General features: G+C 39.4%; 1 protein-coding gene and 1 long non-coding RNA gene across 3 annotated transcripts in view; one reads left to right on the top strand and one right to left on the bottom strand.

Moving 5' to 3' along the window:
• LOC118227917 (synaptic vesicle membrane protein VAT-1 homolog-like) overlaps window positions 1–14,172 on the top strand; it is a 38,282-nt gene that overhangs the window by 2,787 nt on the left and 21,323 nt on the right. For both annotated transcript variants that reach the window (XM_035418977.1, XM_035418978.1), the window contains exons 2-7: window positions 1,466–1,595; window positions 4,298–4,513; window positions 6,048–6,190; window positions 8,614–8,717; window positions 10,725–10,780; window positions 12,125–12,319. In XM_035418977.1, coding sequence (XP_035274868.1) covers window positions 1,466–1,595; window positions 4,298–4,513; window positions 6,048–6,190; window positions 8,614–8,717; window positions 10,725–10,780; window positions 12,125–12,319 — 844 coding nt within the window. The remainder of the gene's footprint in view (window positions 1–1,465; window positions 1,596–4,297; window positions 4,514–6,047; window positions 6,191–8,613; window positions 8,718–10,724; window positions 10,781–12,124; window positions 12,320–14,172) is intronic.
• Window positions 1,433–11,976, bottom strand: LOC118227919. The gene is made up of 3 exons (XR_004765380.1): window positions 11,499–11,976; window positions 2,912–3,014; window positions 1,433–1,551 (listed from the first exon to the last, which is right to left on the bottom strand). It is a non-coding gene; the product is annotated as an uncharacterized LOC118227919 (long non-coding RNA).

Genomic DNA, 14,172 nt, shown 5'->3' on the forward strand with positions numbered 1-14,172 from the left:
AAACCAGCCTGACCACCTCAGGCTGGTTTAAGCTGGAATTTTCAGCAGGGAACATTTTTCATATTGTAAAATAAAGAGGAAACATGACAATTTGTGCATCAGTGTAAGTATTGGGTTCCCGTCTGATATGTAATATTGGTGTTTAGAAATGGGTAGGGCAACCTACAAGAGGTTAGGTTGGGACAACTATGTAATCTGCTGTTAAGTGTAGGTGGTGGATATATGTGTCATTATTATATATTGGTTAATATGACTGATACCTGAGCCTGGTAATTCGACAAAATTCAATATTTATTATGGATCTTCCCTCCCACACACCAGTTTACATGGAAGGACCTGGCAAGTGATTGAATCAGTGCAATCTAGGCTCTAATAGGTTTTGAGAACCAGTCTACCCCAAAAACTACTTGTGAACTTCTACCGCAGTGCTATTGAGAGTATACTGACATACTGCATGACAGTGTGGTATGCCAACTGCAATCAGGCCGATCGAAAAGCTCTCCAGCGAATAGTGAACACGGCACAGGACATCATCGGGACCCATCTACCGGACTTGGACTCAATCTACACCTCACGATGCGTGCAGCGGGCTCACAACGTCATAAAAGATCCATCCCACCCCAGCCACTACCTGTTCAACCTCTTGCCGTCTGGAAGGAGATACAGGAACATTGCAGCTTGGGCTTCCAGGAAGAAAAACAGCTTCTTTCCCAGGGCTGTTGTACAAATAAACAATGCTGCTTTTACTCCTATCCCCTCACCCCCAGTGTGCTAGATCTGGAGCACAAGCCCAGTACTTTTATATACATTTATTTATTTTCATTTTTTTAATTGACAATGTTTATCTGTTTTTTTAAAAAAAAATTTTAAACTTCTTGTCTTGTTATAAGTGCTGTGCACTAAGAGGGTTCTGTAATTTTGTTGTCTTGAACAATGACAATAAAGCTCTATCTATCTATCTTTCTTGAAAATGAAAGGCCGGAGTGGTTGGTGGACTATTTCTTTACTAAAGAGAGAGTCTCTGCATGTTCACATTTTATATCACATTTTCATTGTCAATGAAAGCGTCCTTGAGAAATGTATCTTCTTACAGGAATGCATAATCTCCCGATTGGCTATCAGCAGTCTGTACTGCACCATTGTTATAATGTGAATGACATAATGAGTGGAGAGCACACACGACTAATGCAACTGACTTAGAATTGTGCTGTTTATTGTATCAACCCATCTTTCCAGGAGTTATCAGTTATGTCAGTTGCTGATATGCTCAATATTTTACATGTAACTTACAGTTTATAATATTGTACTGTAGCACAAATTTTGAACACCATGGTGAATTCATTAATTTCAATGGTAATGGTATACATTGAGATGTTCATGAAAAGTTTTCCATATGGTAGTCACTGTTTAGAGAATCTGTATCATGGTACGTTAAAAATAAAATATATATATTTTTTGCTTGCAGTGGCTTGAACTTTCTAGACCTGATGGTACGGCAAGGGAATATTGATAATCCGCCAAAGACTCCACTTGTCCCTGGGTTTGAATGCGCTGGAATAGTGGAAGCAATGGGAGAAAACACAAAAGGATTTGAGGTCAGTGAAATTCAGCTGCTTTGGTCTGAGCAATCTTGTACAATGGACATATGGAAGCAGTGCTCCAAGTCCAGCTTATTTGTGTATACCAAGGAGTTTACATCTGAAATCAATTTAGTAAATAATTCATTACACGTGATGGATTTTTAACAGTTCTAGTTAACACTAAATGATTATAATGCCCTAAGAAAATAACCATATTATCATCTGAAATATGACATTTCTTCTTGGATTGAGCTTTTAGTTTTTTCTACAAGACCGTGAGCAGGGTTTGAAATGCAGTCATTTCATTTGCAGTTTCGTGAAAATAGTTATTTTATTTTAATTTTAAAGGAGGATGTTTGAAAAGCCGAGGTGACTTTGGTGCTTCATCAGCCAGTAGACCATATGATTTGATCTAGAGTGGATAACAAGCCGTGAATAAGTAGTATTTAGCTAATTGATGAAAGGGTCTGCAACCTGAACATCATGAGATGAAAACATATTAAGAAGAACTATTTTTCTCAAACTGCCTATGCTTCATTAACCTTTTTAAATTCTAATGGTGTGGCCATGTACTCTCGCGACTTCTGGTACTAGATTATAACCGGAAAATGTTATTTAGCATACCATTGTACAGTGTAAGCATGTTCTAAATTTTTGTTTTATTTTTTGTTTTAAAACCTTGTTGCCACTGGGAACATTTTAACTGTGTACTTCTCTCTTTTTCTGTACATGGAAATGCTTCATGGCATCAATACTTTCAAGCATTGATTTTAAGCCTCAATATTTTATTCTTGGTTTGACGTTACAGTCCAAACACCCAGTTTACCACTGGTGATTGAGGCAGATGAATCAGTCAGGAAGCTTGGCTCGTAAGGCTGAAATATTTCCAGGAACATAGCTATGCATGCCATAAATGTTCCAGATTCATATTCAAGGACCTTATATTAATCAGATCAACTAATGATTTCATGTAATGTGCTAAAGGGCTGATGATTCCTTAAGAAAGAGGTTACATTTTTTACTTGATTAAATGGTGCTGTGGGGTTTGGACACCTGTCTACTGAAATTAACTCATTTTTGGAGTTCAAATGCCAATGGGCCAAATCTGCATTGCGTAGTAAGTTTAAGGAAAATATTTTGGCTGTGACAAGACCCTATATGTACGCAAGGCTACGACCATATTTGAGAACCTTTGCCCAAAGGTGTTTTTTGGCAGGGAAAGAATATAGAAGTGGACATTGAATCAAATCAAACAAATTGCTCTGTCCTGTAATGGAACACCCTTTCTACAGTCATGGCTGATCCACAGGTTTTTGATTTCAATTCCTCACCTCACTCCGATCACTGCTGGGTGGATAAGACTTGTAACTTGCCATCGCAAAGAGGAGTCATTAGCTGAGTGCTCCTCCCTGTTCACTCGCTCTTGCGTAGGTCCTGGAGATTGATGAGGGAAACTCAGAATCCCACAGTAAAGGAGGCCACAGGCCAAACAGCGGTGATTCATTTGTCTCAGACATTAGAAAGCAGCGTCATCTCCATCAGTCATACACAACCTTTACTCGGCCTGTCACAGCGAGAGCAAGGGACTGGCCTCTTATTAATGGCATTGTCACATGGTGGTAGGTTGGTGGCAGAAGGAATTCTGTGCTGTTTTTAACTTGAACAGAGAACATTTAAATCATTCTGGATAAGGGGCTCCCATTTGGCTCAGTTGGTAAAGGCTCTCACTGTGAGTGTAGGCTGGGCCTTACAGATAAACTGGACCAAGTAGATGAAGTGGCATCATGCATTGCAGACAGTGCAGTTTCTGAGAAATAGAAAACTGACAGTAGCCGGACTGCAAACATATGGAATTTGCTATGGCTGCTGAACAAGACATGCTGTTAATTTTGAGTTGAGGTATGTTATTATTGGACAAATGTAACAGTGCCAGTTTAAAGAAAACATTGTTTTGAAATTAGATTGAAATTAGACATGAAATTAGATTTTTCTAATCGTAGTCAAGCAAACATATGATATGTGGCTGGCTAGCTAGTGAACACTTAGCTATTTTATTTGGTGGCCCAAAATGACACGTGACCGATAATACGTATGAATTAGCTTTCAGCTGATTAAAGGATTCAGTAAAATTAGCTAGCGGTGATCACTGGTATCACTGCCTATGAGCTAATGTTATGATGTACTGTACTTTAGCTGACATTTTTTATGGTTGGTATTTGTATGTTGTTATTTGTTTAGTTACTAAACTGGTTCATGCCTATGCTTTAATGCCACCAGGGGCTCCAGGTGTATCACCCTACCCCTCTAAACTGCACTGTGCCTTCATTTGTACTTGTACTATTGCAGCTAGTTTATTACCTCAGCTGTAACCTGCTCAACCCATTATATTTGCTGTGATAGATACTTTATTATATTTCCGTTATATCTATTCCGCTGCTACTTTACACCAAGTGGTGAATGGGATTGGATTGGGAGTTTTTTTTTCCGTCTTCCCAGAAAGAACATACACGAATATGTACACGAATTGACTTTCATAAAGAGCAGATCTATTCATTTTCTTTCTTTCTGTTTTCACACACTGACATATTTATATGTTGTTTTACCCAGAGATAACTCAAATAACTATAAAAAGATGGTAATATGGACGGACCATTCCATGAATGCTGTGGACTGTTTTCCTCACAATTAATAGCACTAAATGGCTCTTCTGGTTTCAGATAGGGGATCGGGTAATGGCCTTTGTGAATTACAATGCCTGGGCGGAGGTTGCCTGCACGCCTCTGGATTTCGTCTACAAGATCCCTGATGACATGACGTTTCCAGAAGCAGCCGCCTTCTCCATGAACTTTGTGGCTGCCTACATGATGCTGTTCGAGGTCGCCAATCTCAGAGAAGGCATGTCTGTATTGGTCCACTCGGCAGGAGGGGGTGTGGTACGTCAGCCTTTTAAGAAAGTGAGGCGTTTATGAAGGAGGGCAAAGGCAAGGAAATTGTATTGCTGATGTTACTATAGATAGTGCCGGTATCTGCTCACTGTCTCACTATCTTTACAGCTCACTATCATGGAGACAGCCCTTATAAATTTAAGTAGACATAATTGATGCTGTTATGCATAATGCTGTTACATTGATTGAGACCAAAGCAGACGCTGGCAAGCTGGCAAGTCTGTCTGTCTCTGTCTCACATAGGAAATGTAACACTCAATTTGTCAAAGTAGTAAAGTATATACAGTGCAGTGCATAAGTATTTGGACATTGTTTTGTTGTTTTGGCTCTGTACACCAGCACATCTGGTTTTGAAGTGAAACAATGCATATAACAGAATGGACAGGTTAGAGTTTGGTAAAAAGTGCATTAAAAAGCTAGAGTTTTGGAACAAATTCATGTACAAATGAGATGAGTATTAACAAAGTGCAAAGTGATGAAAAGAGAAAAGTGTGATGAAAGATAGGAACTGCACTTGATCCAAAGCACCCCCCCTCTTCTGTGAAACATGGTGGAGGTAGTGTTATGACCTGGGCACGTATGGCTGTTACTGGGCCTGGCTCATTCGTCTTCATAGATGATGTGACTGCTGATGGCAACAGCATAATGATTTCTGAAGTGACAAGAAACAAGCCTTCTCAGATCCAACCAAATGCCTCAAAACGCATTGTACAGTGCTTCACCTTGTAGCAGGACAATGACTAAATGTATTGCTAAAGCAACCAAGGAGTTTTTCAGGGCAAACAAGTTGAATGTTCTTGACTGGCCAATCAGCCATCCTGAGTCCAACTGAGCTTGCATTTCATTTGCTGAAGACAAGACTGAAAGCAAAACACCCCAGAAACAAACAGAAACTGAAGATGGGTAGAGCATCACCAGGGAAGGTACCCAGCATCTAGTCTTATCTGTGATTTACAGGCTTTAGGCAGTCATCGAATGCAAAGGATTTTCAGCCAAGTACTAAATATGACAACTTTTTTTAGATTTTAGATTTTACTTTTGCTCCTCTAAAATGGGGGGACTATGTGTAAAAAGGGTAATTTACAATATGGATGAAAATTACCCTTAAATTAAAGCTGACGGTCTGCACTTTAACCTCATATTCATTGTTTCATTTTAAGTCCAATGTGCTGAAGTACAGAGCCAAAACAGCAACATGCGCGCGCACACACACACACACACACACACATCAAAAGTCCTTGCTTCCTGAGGTGTAACAGTAGTTTTGGTGTGAAACAACTGTACTGTAACAGATGCACACAAATAAGTTTCATTCACAGTGGTCCCCTCCGCTGCCATTATGTGCTGTTCCCATGCCAGACTAGAGCACTGACCTAAACTCTGTATAGCAAGCTATACATCAAGTATGCAAAAACAGGGCTTGTGTGTTCTAAGGTGATATTACAGTGTCAGCTCACATCTTCTCACACAGCACATGTTCGGTGATGATAAAGCTGCTTGTGTTGATTGTATTGTTTTCCAGGGACAGGCAGTTGCTCAACTCTGCTCCACTGTGCCCAACATCACCGTCTTCGGCACAGCATCGTCCTTCAAGCACGAGACCATCAAAGCCTCTGTGACTCACCTCTTTGACAGAAATGTCGATTACGTTCAAGAAGTGAAAAAGTAAGAACTTGATTCCATTCTGCATCTGGGTTTGCAACAATGTACCTCAACAGTGCTCTAGTTCTGTTAATAAAATGCACTGCTTGTGAAATATGTATTAACGGCTCATCAGTATTAAAAAAAAAAGTCATTTGTAATTGTTTGCCTTTGTAGCAACACAAACACATTTTGTCAATAAAGACAAATCTGTGATACATCATATCCTCTGAATGTTTATGATGGAAAAGGCTGAACATACAAAATGAAATGCACAGATAATATATTTTGAGATTTTTCAGCTTAATTTTATCATTGTGTAATGTACAATATTAATTAGCCTAGAATTTGGCCTCTTTCTTGTCTGTGAAAATACAACTGCTGTAATTGTAGATGAAAGATTTCACTGAATGATTTCCATCATTATGCAACTTGTTTTATCAAATGTCTTGCCACAGAGTTTTAACATTCATCGACTGAATCTCATCGATTTGAGTCTGCTAGGTCATTTTACACGTTCGCTGGCTTTTAAAAGAGACCTTTCAAAGGCTTTGATTTAGACTCCTGCATGTTCACAAACCGGGCTGGTAAATGGAGAGAGGTTGCGGTAATTTTGCAGGTGCGGTCTCATTCTTATCTGCTCATGGAGTCCAGTGTTTCTCTGAAGAAGATGCAGTTGTTAGTGATCACTTTCTCTGGCCTGCGTGGCACTGGTCTCCATAGCAACGCGCGGCTCTGCTGAGACAGGGAGAATAGTGCGGGTGAGACTCTGGCAGTTCCTTGAGACCAGTAAACCTACTGCGGGCGAGAATGGGCTAAGTGCTCGCAAAAACAGCTGATTTATTCCACGCGGACGTGCATAGAAACTTATAAAAATGTGTGGAGTGGGTAATATTATTTAACACTCTGCTTGTTATGCCTTTATGACCCTGTGTGAAGCTCTTTATAATTTGCTTCATGCAATTTGTTATGACATGAAAAATAATGGTTATAAGATATTAAGACAAGTGTCACAAGGGTGGTATGATATATCTGTTTAACAGTGTCATTATCCATACATTGAGCCCCCTTATGACAAGTGTCCCGTACTGTAAGCCCAACTATCCGTGGACACCGCTGCTGGTGTGGCAAGATTTTTTTGACAGACATATGATTTAATGTACACAAAAATGGTGCACACCTGAAAATTTAAGAGGTGTAGCCTGACAAAACATTATTTTCCATTACAGACATGATTTTGCTATAGCCAACACTTGTGAGCACAGATTACCCATTAAAAATCTGAACTATGTTTCCATCATTAATACACTACGAAAGGCTACAGTTTGTGCATGCTCTCGTGACACAGGCTATTATTTATTGGACTGCTATGAATAATGGGTTTAGAATTAAATATCGGGCCTATTGCATTGTGGCCAGCTGAATGAAGAACCCATTATGATCCATTTAATTAACTTTTTTATACTCATGATTTTGGTTCACTATTGTCTTTATTGTTTTATGTTATAGTGGTTTTATGTAATAGTCTGTATTTTCCTGAAAACGATGAGACCACTGAGTAAAACAGACAGAGTGTTTAGTGACATTGAATCATCTGATGTCCATGAGAAGTGTTTTAATAGTTGTTTTTCAGATGTTGCAAATGCAGACATAAGAATGCTGTTGACCTTAGCCAGACTCAAATACCTTTTGGTGGTTGTTTTGAATGTCTAACCTTTTCTTGTGTAAACAATAATTTTCTAGGAGGTGTACAAAGTACAAAATACACTGCCACTCAAGGATTCTTGAGTGGCAACGCAAAAGACTTTGCCACTAGTAATATACAGTGCAGGTCATTAGTATTTGGACAGTGACACAGTTTTTGTTGTTTTGGCTTTGTAACTCAGCAAATTGGATTTAAAATAAAACTATGTATATGGCCATAATTTGTAGACTGCTGGCTTTAATTGGAGGGCATTTATGTCCATATTGGGTGATCCCTGTAGATCTATATAGGAATTACTGGGCGGGAAACAGTGTCCCCCTGGCCTGACCCCATACCCAAGATTTGGAGGAAATTAAAATATAAATCAGACCTGGTAGCATAGGCCTGAGCAACTGCAACAAAGTCAACATGAGCCATTGAGCCTAGCAGACCAATATTGGCCCTCCAATCATAATGAACTGTACCAGGACTTTGGTTCTAAGAGGTGCCTCTGTTCTTTCCTCAAAAATACTTAAGACTCATCTCTGTTATTACTGCTCCCCTACTGAAAAAAACAACTGCAAGTGCCTCAATAATGGCATTGGTTAAACTAATTAGTTGGTAAGGCACAGAGTCGATATATTCATCAGCTTTTCCCTCCCCCACATCCATGAAGAGATGTTAATTAAATAAAGATCTGCAGATGTGGCTTTGAGCCTCTCCGGAGGCTGGGTGTGTTAATTGAATGTGCTGTACGTTGCAGGATATCCCCAGAAGGAGTGGACATTGTGCTGGACTGCTTGTGCGGAGAAAACACAGGGAAGGGGCTAAGCTTGCTGAAGCCCCTGGGAACCTACATCCTGTACGGTGTGTATGTCAGAACGCACCTTGCCTCAAAGACTGCCGGAAGAGGAAATATCCTACTGCTAGCTTTAAAACGGCATTCATAACAGACTTAATACCGCGTTCACACTAACAATAGAAGCAAAATGGACTTTTGGCTCCATTCCCACCACTATTCAATAACTCTTCATGGCTTTATTTCAGTAGTGAGGATGATTGTATTGTTTTGCCACATATATAAGACACGTTTCACTTCTTTACCTCTGTGAATCTCCCTTCTCTCCAAGTCTAAAGAAAAAGATTGAAGATTAATATGGGTTAACAAGTAACGCTTTAACATGTTTCAGTTTAACGTGTGAATATACAACAAATTGGAACATTCACCTATTCTCAACCAAAATCCCTTGTGCATAGCCAACTCCTCTTGAATACTCTAAGCCAGATGGCGCTTGTGTGTTCCAGGAAATAAAAGCTCATTATAATCAACAGGTGGCATAATTTAAACATTGACAGTCTTTATAGGAGTGAACAAACAACGTCTCCTTTTTATGTTGAAAAAAATATGTATATTTTAGTATTTTGGATGGGGATACTTGTCTTTTTTTATTTTGGGGGAAGTTTTTTGTTGTTGTTTAAGACATGTCATAAATTATATAGACAATTCCTGTGAAACCTCTCATTTGTATATTAGTGTCTGTGCTATTCATTATTTGTTGCCAAATGTCTCAGTGTCTTTTTATGCCATCCATTACTACAGTTTTGTTGCGTGGAAGCCATTAGACAATTCTTTAATGTTCCTCCCAGCAGGAGCATCACCCTAATCTCAATTTTATTTTGATGTGAAATGGCAGAGATTTCACTTTTATGCTGTTTAGTTCAAATGAATATAGAAATTGAAATACCATTGGAAGGAGAGTCCTTTCTGACCTTTGAACCTTCTAGGGAACCATTTTCAGTGGTTGTGATTGGGAAAGGCCATCCATGAACATATTACATTATATGTTCACCTGTCATATGCCCTTGTCCACACCATTTTTATAACTTGCATACCATCCAATTAATCATCTGGGTATGTACAGAAGCTATTGGATATATTTTTCAAGAGTATAATAACATCAGTACCTAAACCAAGGAGTAAACCCTACAGCCTTCTGGTTCCAACTGTAACTCCAGCATTTCGCCAGCACTTTTCAGCGCAAATAACTTAGTGACAGACAAGGTACTCATACTGCTGTATTATACTTAAGTCATGGGCCTACCAGGTGACTCACTTTGCACAAGTGCTCATCATGTGCGTAGGCTAGGCTCTATAGTTGCAAGTCTGAGCCTATAACTGTCATTACCTGACTATGACCTGGTGTGTGCAGTGGCAAGATAAACTGAAATCATCTCACCATGGATACACAGTGAAATATTTAGTGTTAAATAAACTGAACAAGTATATTTTACTCTGATAGAGAACATTTATCCCCTCTTATAAACTCTGTTTTGAATAAATACTAAACCTTTTACTGTTTAGGGTGGATTTATATCTACCAGGTTTACTTGAGCTACTGCTAAAGTAGTGCCTTCCAATGGTGTGCCAGGTTCCCAAAGGTTACCACCTGTAATCAGTGAGAGTTTCACCTCCTTTGCAATTGACACCTGCTCTCTGCTGTAGTGCTGTGTGGAATGTAAGGCGTAAAATAGTCACAAGCTCACAGGTGAGTTCATCAGAGTGGAGTGCACGTGCTCCAGCTGCAGTGTCCCTGGTTTGTGGTTTCTGATGATACAGCACAGACTTCTGTGCCAATTCCAAAGTTAGGTCATTGGCAGAGAGAAGTAATTCACCAGCTTTAGGAATAAGCAATGATGTACGAATGCAGGCTCTGCTGTGGTCAAACTGGGCAAAATAATCAGTTACTGGTGCTGACAAGCCTCAAGTCTTGTCATTTTACAGTCCACAGTTATTACTGTTAATGGAACCGACGACAGTACACCTCCCCACGAAATGCTTGCTCCACTAACCAAAATTTTGCCTTGTGCTTTCAGGTTCATCAAATATGGTGACCGGGGAAACCAAAAGCTTTTTCAGCTTTGCTAAATCTGTGAGTATGACTGCTGGGATCTTCAGCTTTACTAATTACGTATGTTTAGCTGTGATATTGCTTTGCAAAATCTGTGCGCATACATACACATTAGCTTTATTTTACCACAGTGAGTTCTCATTTTACTCTGATAACCTGATGCATGACAGTTGGTGCGTAAAATAGACATAATTTAAAAAGACATTGCACACAATGCTGCATTTAACATCAAACAAAGCAAATCACTTGGGGTTGGGGGGTGGGGAGTGAACAGAGTTGACCCAAAATTCATGGAATAATGCCAATGCACTTGGCAATGAAAATCAATTTAACTACGTAATTAAAATTTGGAATTGATGTAAGTGTATTTAGTGAGTGTATTTTCCCATCATTTGCTGCCATGAACAAGAAAGTGGCAAGACTATCTTTGGAATGGCCCTTAGAGGCATAATGTCATATTTATATGGTGTTCACTGCCAAACATCAAGAGCAGATTAATTAAATAACAGAGCATGGTTCCTTCAACTCTCATGAAGGAGATTCCAGCCAGAACTGCAAAATTCTAACTGGTGAAGCAACCAGTGGGAACATTCACCTGACGATATATTTGAGAGCACGTATACTTTTGCATGAGAGAAAATACAATTTGCATTAGAGCTGAAGGAATTGTGCTCTTGCATTTAATTACTCTGCTCGTGACAATCGGCAGTAAAATTACACCATATATTTGTTTACTGACCTTTAACTTCGCTGGATAGAAGTTGGAGTCTTTTGCCTTGCTGGATGTGTCGGTGTAACCGGAGCTGTTATCTTCACTTTTGCTGAATATGTGATGAGAACTGCTGCTGTGATTGCTGTATGTGCACATTGTGTCTTGTGGACACAGAATCATGCACATGCAGGAGAAGTGTATGGTTGTTTGCTTTTTAGGACACTAATCTCTTCCATCTGTTCTTCTATATAATAATACCATCCTAATCAGCATGAATATTTTTAGTAACTATGGTATTTCTAAAATAGCAAAGATCTGAAACCTTCCAATAAAATGGTTATTACACTACACGTTAGTCTTGCCTCAGAGGGTAAATCACACACTAAGTTGTGATACGTGTGGATGTGACATTCAGAGTTTCTGAGGAGGGCAAAGTTACATTGTGTGGGTGTTTGCACATATGTGCTTAGATGTGTGTGTGTGCGCGCGCGCGTGTGTGTGCGCGCGCGCGTGTGTGTGTGCGCGCGCGCGTGTGTGTGTGCGCGCGTGTGTGTGTGTGCTTGTTTCTGGATGCACGTGTGCATGCGTTTGTGTGCATGTCTCTATTCACACACATTCACTGATGCTCACTCCTATTTTTGTTTGACTTTTAGTGGTGGCAAGTGGAGAAGGTGAACCCTATCAAACTCTTTGAGGAGAACAAAGTCATTGCAGGATTCTCGCTGCTGAACCTGCTTTTCAAACAAGGCAGAGCCAATGTGGTTAAGACAGTGATGCAGAAGCTCATCTCTCTCTATGATCAGAAGAAAATCAGACCCCTGGTGGACTCACTATGGGCTCTAGAAGAGGTAAGGGTGCAGGATTAGACAGTGAGAGGAGATGGACAGCAGTCTCTGCTGGACTGAAATTGTATTGTGTGGTGCGTCACTGCACGCAAATGTCTCAGCTGTAACCCCCCACTTTTATGTCCTGGCATACTGTCCGGTGACCTGCTTTGTGGCATTTGTTTATCCTATTCTGAGACTGACAATGCTTGACATGCACAGCGTGGAAGTGGTTTGTAGTTGACCGTAACGCCCAGAAATGTTTCTTCTGTTTAAAGCGGCATAGGGAGCTCCCCTTGTGGTAAAGTGGCCTCATTGTGCTGCAGCATTCAGGGGCTCCCCCTGGAATTTTTTGGGCCCCAAGAAAAGATCTCACATTGGGCCCCACCACCCCAGGCCACCCTATCAATGCACAATTTCTGCACAGTTTTTTGAGGCCCCCTGTCAGTCAGGGCCCTTGAAATCATCATAACCGCCCCCCCCCACCATATGCCCCTGCAGCATTCCACACATCATCTGTAACATCTTTTTTTTTAAAGCTATGTCTGAAGTAGACCGTGATGGGGCTTTGACAAGTAGCTGATGCACCACTACTGCTATAAATAATAGCTGCAGAAATAATTTGAAAGAATGATGAGATTCACTTAACTCTCCCAGTTGTTTCTCAGACTTCCAACATTGTTTGTGTATTCTCTTCAGCCTCCTAGAACAAAGCATTAATGTCTCATTAATTCATCTTTTATTTGCATAATATTTGCAAGACCATCAACGATGTTATTGTTGTTCTATTGATTGAAGTGAGGAATGGAGGTTGGCGGAATGCTGAGAGCTTTCTGCTTAAAAGAACATTACAGCATATGGTATCTGCGTGTGATAATTTTTTTGACTAATGCCACTGCATATTATGCTAAGTAATGGACTTCCAAGCAGACATTTTATGCCAGGATCAAACATAAACACAAATGTGACACAACATTTTATTATATTGTAAATACCCAGCTGTTACAGGACTTTTTTCATAATGGCTATTAAATCCACCGTAACAGTAACAATAAACTCAGTCATTATGTGGCATTAGTTGGCCCTGCCAGTAGATCCTAAAAAAACTTTAAAAAATGGTTTATAGATTGCTATGCGAGAAGGCTGCCCTCTCTTGTTAGTATTTATTTGATGACAAAATGGTGCTATAACAGTAAATAAATATATAGTAATGTATATATTATATTGTAACATGAAAATATGAATATGCTGTTTAATAGTTATGATCTATAAATATAACAGATGTTATCATTTTAAACTTTGAACTGTATACAAAAATACTGTGACTCATAAGAACACAAAAACATGGTTTTCATATCCTGATGATGAAAATTTTTGCAGTTGACATTTATTAGATCCAATATATTGGATTTTTGACATTTTATAATTTTTGCTAGAAACCTAAATGGCATCTCCTCTGAAACCATTATAATTATACTAACCATGCCATTAACCACATAACCATGTTATCATATACGTACTGTATATCACTGTGACCATGAACCATAGCATATTGACATAAAGCTGTCAGTATTTGCTATTTAGACTTAGAAGACATTAAAATAAAATGTTATGCCCAAATCTGTTGCTGCAGTAAGGTTATATATATCATTTGCAGTTTTGCATGGAACATGCAGTAAAGATCATTAGCACAAAGCTTGGGAAAGAAATTGCACAAAACATGGCATGCTTTCAAATTAGTACACATTCATTTATGTCTCCTTGGATCATAATCATACTTTAAGAAAATAATTATTTATTCGAATTGTTGTGGCCAAGAAGTACATATCGAATATTACCTCTGGATGCTGGTAGTAAATGAGCTCCTAAGTGAAGTC

The sequence above is a fragment of the Anguilla anguilla genome, chromosome 5 (genome assembly GCF_013347855.1).
Source record: "Anguilla anguilla isolate fAngAng1 chromosome 5, fAngAng1.pri, whole genome shotgun sequence".
Classification (NCBI taxonomy): Eukaryota; Metazoa; Chordata; class Actinopteri; order Anguilliformes; family Anguillidae; genus Anguilla; species Anguilla anguilla.